Source organism: Fulmarus glacialis, unplaced genomic scaffold (assembly GCF_000690835.1).
Source record: "Fulmarus glacialis isolate BGI_N327 unplaced genomic scaffold, ASM69083v1 scaffold5815, whole genome shotgun sequence".
Classification (NCBI taxonomy): Eukaryota; Metazoa; Chordata; class Aves; order Procellariiformes; family Procellariidae; genus Fulmarus; species Fulmarus glacialis.
Window position 1 is genome coordinate 99851 of NW_009212268.1, and position 14668 is coordinate 114518.

The window sequence follows — 14668 nt, forward strand, 5'->3', positions numbered from 1 at the left end:
CTTCTACAGCCACCGATCTTTTATTATAAGCAGAAGGTCATATTATGGTTTCATTTTTTAAAAATAAAATTTCCTGAGGTATAATCTTATAAGAGAAGCCCTTAAAAAATAATATTCTCAGACAGGCTGAGCCTTCCTTCAAGACTCAAAGAATACTTTTAAAAACTACAAAAATCTTTTTGCTGTCTCCAGCATATTTGGCATACATTTCACACATTTTGTACTTTTTTATTGCCACCAAATTTGTTCTCCTTTAATCTGAAACATACCGTAATAAATTATCAATTCACTATTTGAAAAAGAAGCTATATGAAGAAGCTGCTTGCTTTGGAAAATAGCACCAAACTGTCTCAAAAAAACCTGAAAGGTTGTGAGAACGCATGCAGAAAAGGAGGGAGAATTTCTGTAGATGGTGGGAGCTCCATAACTCTGTACTGAATTAATATAAAGGGGCTGGCCAGTGGTGTTTGTGGAGAGGAATCAGAACATACTGAGAAATGAGGCTATGCAAAGTGGTGGCAAGGGATGAAATAGAGCTCTACCTCCAGAGTGACACGTTTTGTTGTCTTTATAGTTGAATACTTGAGCTCATCAGACTGGTCAGGCCATTGAGCCTCAGCCTGGCAATGCCATCTCCTGCATGTCCTGGTAACGCTTATAATGAAGGGTATAAGAGATCCCAGTGACTTCAGGTGACTTCAAGTTTAGTGCTTCAAGGCCATGGAACAGAATAAAAATGTATTAAGGTAATCTTAACACTAAGTAACCCTAACTTGCCCCTGCAAGCCTGCTGTAATCCATAATCCAGAGGTTTATTCTGTTGGAGCTGGGGGAATGCAACCTCTTTGGGACCGGGAAGGAGAAGTGACGTTGCAAAATGGACTCTTTGTAAACCATAGAGGTTTCTGTCCTGGATGTGCAATTGACAAATAGATTATGATTATTAGATAGGTACTTCAGGCTAAATAGCAGGTGTCCTTTAGGCTAAAATAGAGCCTAAATTATAGCTATAGTTGGATAGGTGAAAAAAAAAGTCACAACAGTAAGGCTTTTGTGAGGCCTGAAAGTCCTTCTAAAAAGTCCTCTAAATTATTAGAATTTTCTTGGATGTATTTTTAAAATCTGTTTTTCTCTCTGCAATCCTATCATTTGACTTAATTAATAATTTCTGACTTAATTCCATTGCTTCTTTTGCCAAATATTTCTCATTTTAAATTGACACAAAAATGGCGTTGCAGGCTGTGAACAGGTTTCATACAGTGTGAACTCCTCCTCGGAGAGCTGAATCTTCTAATTGTGACTGAAAGATAGGTAGTTCCTCTTGCGGAGCTGATTCAAACAATTTGGAGGAGACACAAAATGCAGGAACACAGTGGAAGACCTTTAACAACATGACAAATGACTGTTCCAACCTGTCCAAGTCTCAAGATCCAATTTGCAGTGGTTTTGGTTTTATAAATGAAAAACAGTCTTTGAATAGATTTTTGCTTGCAAGCATATGTATGGCTTCTTCAGAGGCAAGCTTTCCATCTTGTTATAAAAAGCTGATACATTCATTTTGAAACATGCTATTTAATTTTTACATGTAAGTCAAAATAACTCCATCCTTAAGTTTAGTTGGTAGGTCCAAACTAGTTCAATATACTGAGATTTACAAAAGTAATTAGTTGGTGTATGTGCCTGGCTGTTTTCTGTGTCCATCCTCCAGTGCGTTATGCAATACCTGATTTTCAAAATCTGCTCTTTGAAAGCCTCTTTGAAAATCGGATCTATTAGAGATATTTTGGAAAACTGTTAGTCACTTTTCCAAATCTTAACTTAGATCTCTAAAGGTTTGGGTTCCTGGTGTATTATGATAGATGACGATGAGTCAAGAAATTCAGTGGCTAAATTTTGAAATGGCATAAATCACAGGATGCTGCAATTTCAATAAGATGGTATGATTTATGTGTCCTGGGGGTGTGTCCCAGCATGCTCATAAATTCATCTGTTACGTACGCAGATCTAAAAAAAAAACCAACCAAAAAACCAAAAGTGAGACAAATAAATGCAAACCAAGAATACTGATAATCAAAGTATAGTTTAACTTTTACTCAGTTGAAACACAATGGACATGTGCGTTATGCTCTAAATTAAAATGTAGTTGGTCTTTTTGGAACAAAGGGTTGCTCCAGGAACACGGTATGGGACAAAGATGTAGCTGAAAAACACATTGTAAAGAAGGAAATAAAACAATGAATAATGTAGAAAAAGGATACCCTTCATTTTTTCTGATTACCAATAGAGTAAACATTCCACTGTAATTCAATAGCTGAAGGAATTACCATCACATTAAAAGTTTTTACATGTAGAATTAAACTCTGTTTTGTTTAGAAAACCTCACTATGTTTTATCCAGGTTGACTATGGAAAATTACTGTTGAGGGACATCAGTGCAATTACTTGGTCAGAGCAATCCTTTGAAAAGCTTATTTATAAAAATATAAGTAGAATGCTTTAAATAGTAGTCAAAAGAAAGCCTGTATCTGGTTAATGGCAAGTTAATGACTCTTCAAATGCTTAATGAAATTCAATGGATATTTTGAAGACTGTTCCCTGAGCAATATTGTAACCTGGAAGTATTTAATGGCTGATGACCCTAATACCAAGTGATCTCGGAAGTGGAAGAAATCTGATTCTATATTGATAGAAAAAGATTTTAAAAATATTCAAGACTTTTTTTTTTTTTTTTTTTAGATTCTGAGCCATGATAGCACGAAAATGAATTTAAAAGCTTTCTACTGCCCTTTTTTACAAAATTCCATTTCACCCTTCTTGAAGAGGCTTGTATTCTACTTTTCCGTGTCTTCAAATCAGGTAAAATTTGAGTACAATGTGTAGTGTTCTCATGATTACTTCTCTATCCTGAATGATAGATATCATCTGTGCTATTTGGACTCTGCTCCCACATCATTATTTTTTTTTATTATGTTTTTAAATTGCCTCAAATGCAGTGAGTTACTTCAAAGGTTCAGGAGTTATGAAAAGCACATCCTCTTCATTTGAACGCCACAGGGCACACCCTGTTTAGACAGCGTTGGTTCTCCTGTAACTCATCACCAGCCACCTTAAGATTCTCTCTATGGTGAGGTCACACAATCCAAACACAACTGGTAAGTTTTGTGATGTCATTGCTTATATCTTCAAAGTCACCATTTCGTATGTTTAACTGAAGTTAGAGATTATTTATTTCCTTAGCAGATTGCCAACATACAAAAATGAGCATTTTAATAGAGAGACAAAGACACAAACCCTACTGTAAAGGTCCTTTTTTTCTGTCCCACTCCTTTTTTCAGGACTTTCCCCAGTAATACAGTCATTAGCTCCCCTGCATAAGTTTACTGTCTGTGATGACTAAACTGGAAATCAAGGATGACCTGGCTATTCACATGTTTTTCATAATCTGGGAATAGGCTGTTCAGAGCTGCACAGGATGTGTCTCATTTTGAATGCTGGTTCATAACCCCTGACTAACAGAGGACATGCAAGGAGTATAGTTCCAACATTTGCATGAATTACTGTCATCCTTTTCTAGGGCATTGTGTAATCCAGCTGGGATGATGAGGGTCGTCCAGAACATGATCTAAGGGCCATCAAAATGAGAATTAAGGTTTGGATTTTTCATATGAACCTTGAAAATGGGTGGACTCCAACTCAAGATACTGCAAAATATAAAGAAAGGCCAAAACCTGATGAAACAGCTGCTCACTTGAAAATTCATCTCCTCTTACCTAAACTAATCCTCTCTCCTCTCCAGTCATCACTCCCTTTTTTGTGGCCCATACTCCCAGAGAGACAATCTTTCCTGGGAAGGTCTCTTCCATAGGGAATTGTAGCCTCCTGGTACCTTTGGTGAGGGGCATCTGCCAGCACATTCTTTCTTTCATGTAAGAGATTTTCTGGTGGGCAGGAGACTGCTGACGCTCGCACAGAAGCCAGACAGGAACAAAATGTAATGCTGTCTATCACTGAAACACAGCAAATGGAGCACCTGAGTACTAATACAGAGGTATATCAGTGTGTATGATAGGAAATGTTTTTGCATATGTTTTCTTCTCCATTAATTAAAGGTGAAGAGGTAAAGTCAAAGGGAAGTTCTGGGGTCTTTGGTCCACGATCACTTTTACTTTTCTCTCACTCTTTGTTTCTAGGATAGCTAGGAGCTGGGAGGACTCACATCAAGTCTAGGTTTACCTATTTGCTGCACTTTTGAGGGAGAGAGGTAACAGTGATCTCAAAATGTACATCTACACTACAAAAGTGTGAGGAATAGTTAGGACAGGCTTCCTCCTCAAGGGTAGAAGTTAAGTCCAGAGCATTTGAAGTCATAATGAGTAGTAAGGCTACATTGATATGTGGTTAGCTCCTGCAGCTGCAGGATACATCTGGACAAAACTATTTGATTCAGGAGAGAGTAGAAATGCCAGCGGAAAAGAAAGCCAGTGTCGAGTACAGGAACAGATTGGCCTTTCCAAAGAAAAGAGACCAAAGTAAAGGACATGATCACACGTCAGATACTTCAGCTGAGGACAATTTGAATTTGTTTCCTAGAGTGACCTGTAGATCCCACAGATTCCCTTCAGAAGACAACAGGGAGAAGTACATGCTCTTGCAGAGTGGGAAAAGGAGAGAAGGGAAGACAGTGACGGAAGAAAGAGTGGGCTCTCTCTTTTGAAGTTTGGTTGCATTTTGTTCAGTTATACAAGAAGCACTTTCACAGCCACGGAAAAATAATGCTACTGGTAGCACATGTCCAACATCTGATACATTGGTCCTTTTGATCTGTAGAAATGTCAGGAAGTTCAGGACTATCATTTCTGAGGTCACAGAGCACTGAAGGAAACTTTGATACTCAGAATATCCAGAAATTATGTTTCTCTCTCTTCAGCTACCTTGTCAGGCGGTGCCCAGGTCAATATTTACCTGGATCAATGTTTACTAAGCTTGAGTCAATATTTACTTGCATTTTAAGTAGAGGAACTCCATTGCTATGGTAAAGAACAGATTAACACAGGTGATTGAAAGAAATTATTATGCATAGTGTAAAAAGGAGAGGAGAGACAGGCGGTAGTATATTAGAGAACGTGGAGGATGCTGTGCTAGGGAGCTAGAAAAGCCCAGATGTGAGACATAAAGATAGAGGAGGTGGAGAGGCAGCCAAACCCCACTTCCTGGTGGGGATTGGCACTTACCTAGCTGGTTCATGAGGACTTTAAGGCAGATTTGCCTGCTCCTCTTCCTTATCACAACAACCACAACAACACTAACCAGTCTTTGATCATCAAAGCTGGGATCTATTAGAAAGCAGCCCAAGAAAAATGCCTTTTTCTGTAGTGGAAACTCAGAATGAGGAAGAACCTGGACCTCTGGGCCACCATGTTCCTGCAGGACAGATCCTGTCCTCCTTTGGTTTTATTCCAGTAACATTCTGGATTGCAATAAATGCTACCCTTTTTTTCCCAGGCTCCCTAGAAAAAAACCTTTCTTTCCACCCCCAGGGGCAGATTATGTCAGCTTCCCATTCTTCTGAGGAGTCTGCAACCTGTGCTGGCAGCGCTGGGCGCCTGCTGGACGTGCCTTACTCTCAGCCCAGCCCCGCGCTCCAGGAGCTCTTCCCCCAGGGTATGTTTGCTCCTTACAGGGCTGCTGCTCATCTCCTTCCTGCAGAGACTTCCACTGGACCCAGGCAGAGCAGTCAACAGCAGGCAGGCAGGCAGGCTTCCTGTCTTCTCTCCCACCACTGCCCTTTGAAAGGTCCACAAAATAAGCTGTGAGCAAATGAAGCAGATGCTATCCATCAAAATTTAATAAAAAGGCTGTTATATAAATAACATTAACATGCAGTCGCCTGTAACTTTCTCGGAATCAGTATTTGGAGCAGCATGTAGCTCTATAAGTTTGTTAAATTGGAGTAATACCGTCACATAGAAACCATGATTGTTCTAATCATGATTTTTTTATATTGACTAAGCTGTAGTTAACGTAGGTCAGACTGGGAAGGAGAGCTTATCGGTGCTAGGCTCTGTGTATGGTCATGGGCCTTAAAATTACATAATGACTTAATATTATTTTTGGGTTGTTTTTTTAAAAGTTGTTTATCTTCTGAGTGACATAGCAAGGGGCAAAGAGTGGGGTTAAAGGAATACTTGTATCAGAAAGGATCCCACATTCCCATAAAAGCACAGAAATGACTCAAAACAATTAATAGGTTACTGCACCAATATTCAATGTCGTAAGTCCTCTCCCATTCAGTTGCTCAGTCCTCCACAAACTCTGCTTCGCGTTTCAGGAGGGCTTGGACGCCTAACACATACCCCTTCTACCTCCAGGTATCGCCAGGCAACATAAGTGTTTTCATAATTCCTAAAGGTGGTAACATCTTTTCCCCTCTGAGCTTCTTGGGATGGACTTTATTACAGACAAAGTAGGAAAATTCTCCCTCTACGGGCAGCAGTTCCTCTGCGGGCGGACTGGGAGCCCCCAGTCTACGCGGCAGGCACCCTGTGCTCCACCTGTTCCCACCTTGATCTTCATGTTTTTGTTTGACTCTCCCTAATGCCTAAGACAAAAAAGAAGGAGAGGAGGCTGTCCATCCCCTCCTGTGTATCCAAAGAGATGACTGAGCTATTAAATTATAACACCTTTCAACCCCATAACAGATATCAGAACAAATGTATTACGATTTTACTGGGAAAGCATATGAATGGGTTTTGTGAAGCAAACTGACAACGAGTTTACCCTGACCTGTTCCTCATCAAAATCTTGCTTTGAAATGTTTTTAAACACCAGATGCAGCTGTTGACCAAGGTTCAAATAACTGACATTACTAAGATGCAGCCAAGATTTCAGCAAGCCTCATGGCCACACTTCTGGACAAAGATAAAGTTTTGTTGTAAGCATGAAAGCTTGGAACACCACTAATCGTATGTAGAAAAATGTCACAACAAAAATCATTAGCAGTCTTGAATCCAGTGGAGAGGCAGGGGAAAGAAGTTAGCTCAAGGACTAGGGGTGAATAAATGATCCTTAACTTTTAGAGTGAACTATATAAAGAAGCTGTAATCTAAGATGTCTGATTACACCTTTGTTCTACACTGACCAAAACTAGCAGTCAATTATTCTACCATGTTTTCTTCCACCAAAGGAGAACAATTATAAGAGCTGTTTTAATGGCTCTTCTTGAAATTAAAAGAAGAGAATAGCTAAAATTTCAAGATGTTATTATGTTTCTAAAAATTCAGACTTCTTTTAAACATCATTTCACATTTTAGAGGCTTTAATTTCAAATTTGCACCTGGTCTTAGCCTAGGGGCAGAAATAAAAGGATACAAGTCAAAACACAGAGACACAAGCCTCCAGTATTTAGATAGGACAGCTAACAGCACAGGGAAGCTACACGTGTTCACAATGTGTTTGGATTACTAAATAAATAGTAATTATTGTATTTGCTTTCCTTTCAGTTTGCTAGACTTTTAAAATTGTGCAGGAATAGAGAAACTGCATTTTAGCTTCCGCTGATATTTGCATCAAAACAGAAATTAATAAAATAAAATATAAATCTGAACAGAGTCAGATACATTTTTCTTTTCATGCTTTAAAAAAATCTCCACTGTCTCTTAAAAAACCCCAAAAAATCAAAAAAAACCCACCCCCAAAAACCAGTTAAAGCCAATTTCCCCTCTGCTTTGCTATCCTGGTGAGAAGGCAGTAAAAAAAAAGCAAAGTTTATATAAAGCAGTTCTAACCAGAAATGTTAGAATCGTTCTACTAATGAAAACATGATTTTCATATATATCAAAAACATGCTGTATTTTGAAGAAATACATAAAAACTCTATTAGTAAGCAGAATAATAGTATATTACACTATATACTACTTGGTTTGACAATGATTATAGCATAAGCAAAGGCAGGTTGATATCTGTTTAAATAGTTTTACCTAAAGCTACCCCTTTTTTTCTGATATTAATCTCCACTTTGACTAACTCCAAGATTAATTTTATATCATTTCCTTGAATTACAAATACTATAAACAAGAGGAATAGCCAAACATTTTTCTCAGTAATGAGTCAGGGAAAAAAAAAAACCATAGTTAAAACCAAAAAAACTTTCCTAAATATATGTTGTAGGGACATAAATAAAATAAGTTAGATGAATTACAGCTAAGCATCTGTCTTATAGTGTACAAGTCGTTTGGGACTCTAAACAGATGAAAAAGAAATAAGGCAAATGAAAAAGAAAAAGGAGGAAAAGAAAGCAAAAGAGCTGATAAAGTTTCTGGCTACAATACAGGAGACATATCATTACCATATGATCTAATGTGGGTGTCAGCCTGGATTGTGTTCATTGAGAGAAACCTTATTTTTTAACTGTGCTATGGAATAGAAGCAGGAGGGTTTTCCACCAAGTGACAGTCACTGAGCTGAACTTACCCCCTCCTCCTTTCCACACCTGCAAAGCCTTTTGCCTGGGTTGAATATTTAGTTTAATTACATCTCAGCTTTGAGAGCTCCTGTTGCAAATCCCTGGATTAAAAGGTATGGTTTTCAGTAATTCTCCTCGACTATGCTGCACTAATAAAACTTCAGGCAAGTCTACGGCAAGAACTAGTTGAATTTTAAGAGAAGCAGGAAAAAATCCTACTAAATGTTTAGCAATGTTAAGTTTTGTATCCAGCACTTCTGTTTCTTGGGAACATGAGAATGCATTCTCGAGGATTGTGCAGATTTCCTACTGTTTGTTTGACTGTTCTGTCTCTTGTTTTGATTTGTATAAGCACTGCTATAGTCCTTTCTTTTTCCTTACTGTAAACTTTTGCAGCAGTATATTCTCTGTTTGCAATCCAGTGTTTAGAATCGGTGGTGTAGTGAGTGTAAAAAATGCGTGAGTTCTTACATTTCTGTTTTAAACGGCACTCTATGATTTCTTTTTCATTCGGATTTCTTCATATATATTCCAAACATTAATGAATATAATTTCAATTTCAGAGAAAAAAATACGTAGTATTTTGTTAAAGGGGTTCAGTGTATGCCTTTGTAATGTTAGAAAGTGCTATGTTACAGTGTACAAACAATGGACTCATATTCAAAGAAGGTTCCTATGAATGAAATAGTAGAAAAGAAAATTCCTGGAGTTGAAACTCCTGTTAACAGAGTTTTAATCTCTTTAAAACTTCCAACTTCTATGTTTGCACATCTAGACTTTATTACACAAAATGGGTAAAACATACAATGTAGGGGATTTTTTTTTTGAAACTGCACATATTGGTTAACTTGTCTTTTGTAGCATTCTGAGAGATTTCTGACAGTAGGTGAACTAATATTTAAAACTTAATATTAAGGTAAACTGACAAGAAGACCACCACTACAGTGGTGACGTGAACTGATGAAGCATATTTCCAGTGGTATTTTAAACTGAAATATGGCCAAGTCTATGGTATAGTTTCCTCTGTTTGTGGAAAAGTCTTCCTCATTGTAAACACATAATTAAAGCAAATTTAAACAGTTGTGTCCTGCAGACATAAATATTGTGTCACAGACCTTTAAGAATTCAGATTTTTTTACCCCTCTCTATTTTTTTTGTAAGTGAAATGTAAACATTTCTTACTAGTACAGTTTTGTATACATTTTTTCCCTGTTTATGTTCATTTACACATGCAAACAATAGAAACAGATATATGTGCCTGCAGTACGAATATGTATACGAATGAGGATATGCAGACACATATCTATTCCTATTTCCTGATTAATATGTAGCTTGTGTCTGCTATTTTCTCTGCTGTGTCCTCAGATTAGATCCTTGATATCCTTTGTTGTCCTACAGTTTTCCTTTATACACAGGTCTTACTAATTTTATTATAGTTTTGACAAAACAGGGACCAAAGAAAAAGGCCTACTACAGGGTTTAACTGAGATAAGTGAAGTCATCAATATAAATGTGAACAAGAAGTAAAGTGTGAAGACACTTCCAAAGTGCCTTTCCATTGTTTTGTGGGTTTGTTTTTTTTTTTTTGAGGTAGTAATTTAACTCCAGGATAAGATCCTGCTTGTGCATTCTTGGGATGGACGGTGCTTCAGCAGTGACCCTGGGGGGGGGAATACAAGCAGTTTTAAATATTTAAAAATATTTTTAAAGTATATGAATATGTAAAAAAGAGCTGGGGAAGCTCTTTAAAAAGTACTGACTGCCAGTGCCATGCCAGGGTTGGTGTGCGGCATTCCCAATGTTTATTGATGTTGATGTACATTCTGAAAAATAATTTGTACTGGGGTAATGTTTTATTGATCATTTTCACAAGGCAGCTTATTACGATAAATGGTGATGATTTAACAAATTTGTCTTCCCGTTTCAGACTATTAATAATTGCATTGTTATTTTACAATAATTCGTACATAATAATGATTATTTCAAAAATCTTCTTTTAGATTAAACCATGGTAAGAACTCACCACCATGTATTAACACCACTTTGCTGTGACATCCTTGCTTCTCCGTGTGTACTCTGCAAGCATTGTGGGGGTGTTGCTGGGGAAGGGACACAGCCCCAGTGTCGGTGGGGGGCCAGGGCAGGAGGGAGCGCAGGAGGATGGCCCACCTGGGGACACAGCCTGCCCCTGCTACAGGGCACGAGTTTGCACAGCACTGAGTTGGACTAACGGGACATGCTAAAATGCTCTAACCCTTTAGTCAACATTGGGGTCTGTGAAACCCCTCAGTGCATGCAGTAGGTAATATGTCTGCCTCAGGATTAGAAAATGCTTTCAGGTCCAACTAAGAAACCACCAACTATGTCTCTTAAAGAGGCAAGAGAAACAGTGTTTTACTCCATGTGAAGTAACTTTGAAGTCTTTGGGACATCTGAAGATGTTAAATACCTGTCTTCCTGTTAGGTAGATGACAGAAATGTAAACTATGATTTTAAAACACTAGCATATTTTATAAGGTAACCTTATCATCCTCTCAAGATTGAGCCCTAAAGGTTCCTGCAGGATTGCATTATTGGCATCTGTAGGTAGAAATTCACAAAGGAAATTGAACCCAGGCACAATACGGATTGTATCTAATTCCAGGCCTGTGTTTTTTATTTATTTAGCTTTTTTATACTAACCACTCCTGTTAGAGTATCTGGATGTGGAATTCTAGAAAAAGAGGCCTCAGTATACTCTCACCTAACATCAACTGCCCGTGTTAGCTACCTACCTGGTAGTTTCCAAATATCAATGTAGAGAGGGAGACAGTCCTTCTCTTCTGCCTCTCCCCTAGTTTTTTTGTCTTTCCATTAGTCAATATGGAGCTGAGAAATGCTGTACCATGCCTCTAACTGTTAGGTAACTTCTGCTAGAAAAAAATTAATCCCAGCTAGTGCCCAGACAAGGCATTTTGGAAGTTATTGACCTGAAGAAGCAAGTGGACATTTTTGCTTTCATTACAAAGAGCTACATCTGTATTCAGGACTATGCCATCCATTTTAAGAAAAGGTTCCTAAATAAATGACAAGTTTGCCTTTCTGTCACTTGGCAACTTGAAGGCAGGTTTCTTCATTTTTTTTTGGTGGGTTGTTTTTAGACCCATGGAGGTTGGTAAAAGATAAGCTTCCTTATACAAAATAAATAGTAAAAGACAGTAATTTTCAGAAAATTAGCTGATTTATACAGCCTTGATACAAAACTTGCAGACAGCTGTTTTGTAGTTTCTCCTTAGTGTGCAACAACACAGGTAGCACAATGTACAGTGTGTTGAAATGCATTTAGGCCTAAATCCCGAGAACACATATTTAAGCAGTTTTCCTTATTAATATCTATGGCAATACATACTTGTGTAAAGTTGCTTCTGAGCATGAAAGTCTACAGAATGAGGCCCTGAAGTCCCATTAGAAAGTGTGCTGACAATACTACAAGCATCAATTCAAATGCTTATGCAGTGTAAAGCAGAGGATTTTCAGGGTGCATTGTTTATATAAAATCCCCTAGCCAAAAATTTGGAAAGAAAGCCAAGAATATCCAATATAACACAACATGGTATTCTATTTTATTGTGCTGTTTAAACTGGGAAAGAAGCATAGCCCATTTAAACAGCTAAAGATCTTCCCCTTTCTCTCCACCCCGTCACTAGATCCTACCCTTTCTCAGTCGGTTTTACCAGGCTATAATTTAAAACACACAGCAAGCTGGCACTTTAAAAAAAATATTTCTCAGGACACGAAATACTGCATTACAGTGAGTTTGGGAACCTCAGGTTTGTCCCCAGGGGACAAACTCATTGCTATGAAACAAATGCTAATGAAATCAAATAGACTGTTACGTTGGCAGAAAACAGACGCATGGAAAATGTGGCTTATTGTTTTGACTGTTTTGCATAACAAAGTTGACAGCGCTGCCTGTTCCTAATAAATATTACTCTAAATATGCAAACAGATGTGTTTACAGTTGCCTTTAAACTGTTCTGTAAAAAAAAGCCTATTGACAAGCAGTTACCAGACTCCTATCACATAACCGTCCTATTTTCACAATTCAGTTTTCATTTATTGAAAGGAACAGTTATGCAATTGGTGGATATGCTGGACCTCCTTCAGCAGAAAAAACTTTTGCTGTAAATCTCTGCTTTGATCCCTAGGTTCTGCCTGGAGTCGATGAACTAAGCCATGAGGCTGGCTCTTCTCTTCGTCCTACTGCTGCCAGCATGCTTGGCCAAGCCGTTCCACCAGCAGGGCCTCTTTGACTTTATGCTGGAGGATGAAGGGTCGGCCGATATGCCTCCAACGGACGATCCCGTCATATCTGGATTTGGACCAGTGTGCCCCTTCCGCTGCCAGTGCCATCTTCGTGTGGTGCAGTGCTCTGACCTAGGTAAGCCCACGAGTATCTTCATAGGGTATATACTTACATTCTAGCCACGGGTTTGCAGCTGAGATGGTGAGGCTGCTATGCACTGCCACTCCATAACTGGGTTTTTGTCAAAGAAATATGCTGCAGCTACTGTTAAGTAGAATGTACTATATGAAGTAGGCCATAAAGCCTGACAAGATGGACATTTGTTGTGACCACAAAGAATGTTTGATTTTTTAATGTATACTTTGTGTATGTACATTTCATTTGTTCTTTGAAAGACCACAGATTTCTGTTGTAGAGAAAATAACTTTTCAAGGCTATTCCTTTAAATGCATATTAAATAAATTCAGTGGGGTCAGATGTGGGGATGGAAACATTTTAACAGGTTCTAAATTGCATGGTCCAAGTTCCTTAATCATACTGTCTAGTACCTCAACATAGAAATCATCCCATTTCCATTGGAATACATGAGCATGGAATAACCAACCCTGAATCGTATATGCTGGAACCAGTTCTCTGGAGGAAAGAGCTTGGAAACACTCCAAAGCAATGAACACATTTTGGAGCTCCTTATTAAATATCTTTCTTAGACACTGTTCAAGTTGAAACCCTGAGAACTTTTCTCACAAACTCCCATTACTCCCTCACGTACAAGGGCTTGTCTGCACAGTCAGACCAGCAGGATGTGAAGCCATGCCTGCCATCACTGTATTTGACTTTCCCATGCAGAAATCTCAAGTAATGAAGTTGACTTCAGTGAGGCTGCTCTTGGTTTAAGCCAGTATTATTCAGTCTAAGTCAGTGTGCAGTGCAGAAAATCAATTAACTTTGCTCACAAGGAAATTAGGTAATTTATTCAGTGGACAGACAAATAACTTCTTTTATGATTTTATAGAGTTTAATTTTTTTTAAAGTCTTCTCTCAGCTGTTTAAATGTATAGGTGGGTGTTTCTATTTTCCTATGTTATAGCATTGGCTTTGATAATTACTGTAAGTCATGGCACAAATCCACCAGTTAGGACCTGGGTCTCATTGTGGTGGGTGTCATATAATTACAGTAAGGAGGGGGAAACGTTAGTTACATCCCTAGAAACTTCTGTGAATTTATTAAAGCAAGCCACATAATTACGCAACAGATATGTTTGGCAAAGACCCAGTGAACAATGCAAGCCAAGTTGCACAAATGAGCACAGACTAACCTAGCCATGCATTCATAAAGCTTTCACAGTACTGTCCCTGTTGAAAGATATTTTCTTTTTTTACCATTTAGGTGCCAGATGATAGTAGCAAACGTGGGGTGGGGAGTGGGGAGGAGTTTGCCCCACATGCCATGAAGGTCTTAGGTTTTATTGTTGTTACACTGGCTAATGCGGATGGAATTTAAATTATTTTGGGAACTTACCCCCAGTCTGATTCAATTCTGCAGAAAGCAAGGAGCTTTCACTTGGTAAAAAAGTAGAGATATTCACACAGGGACCCTTGGTTGCTGTTCTTACTCCCATGTTCCTTCAGTTCTCCTTCACACCCACGTGGTTTCCAAAGGGTTGCACTACAGTCCACTGCCTACAGATGCTTCTGGGTTAATAGAGTCCCATACTGACAAGGAGACTCGGAAACACAGCAATTAAGGCCCCAGGTCTGTGTTTCCCAGATAATTTTGAGAGGGGTGATAAGAAAGGGATATATTTTGAGCTTGGTTTAAACCCACATGCTGCAGATACTTCAACGAAAAGATTGTGCTTTTGAAGCGGCTGGGTTGATAACGTCCAGCCTCTGGGCATGAAGGAAAAGAGATCTCCCTGGGCT

At 38.6% G+C, this 14668-nt stretch overlaps 1 protein-coding gene across 1 annotated transcript; it reads left to right on the forward strand.

Moving 5' to 3' along the window:
* Positions 1–8407: 8407 nt before the first annotated feature.
* LOC104076812 (decorin-like) lies at positions 8408–12880 on the forward strand (the record flags this gene model as incomplete). Its single annotated transcript, XM_009577814.1, has 2 exons — positions 8408–8573; positions 12648–12880. A coding segment is annotated over exon 2 (205 nt), but the record flags the coding sequence as incomplete, so codon positions are not given.
* Positions 12881–14668: the final 1788 nt, after the last annotated feature.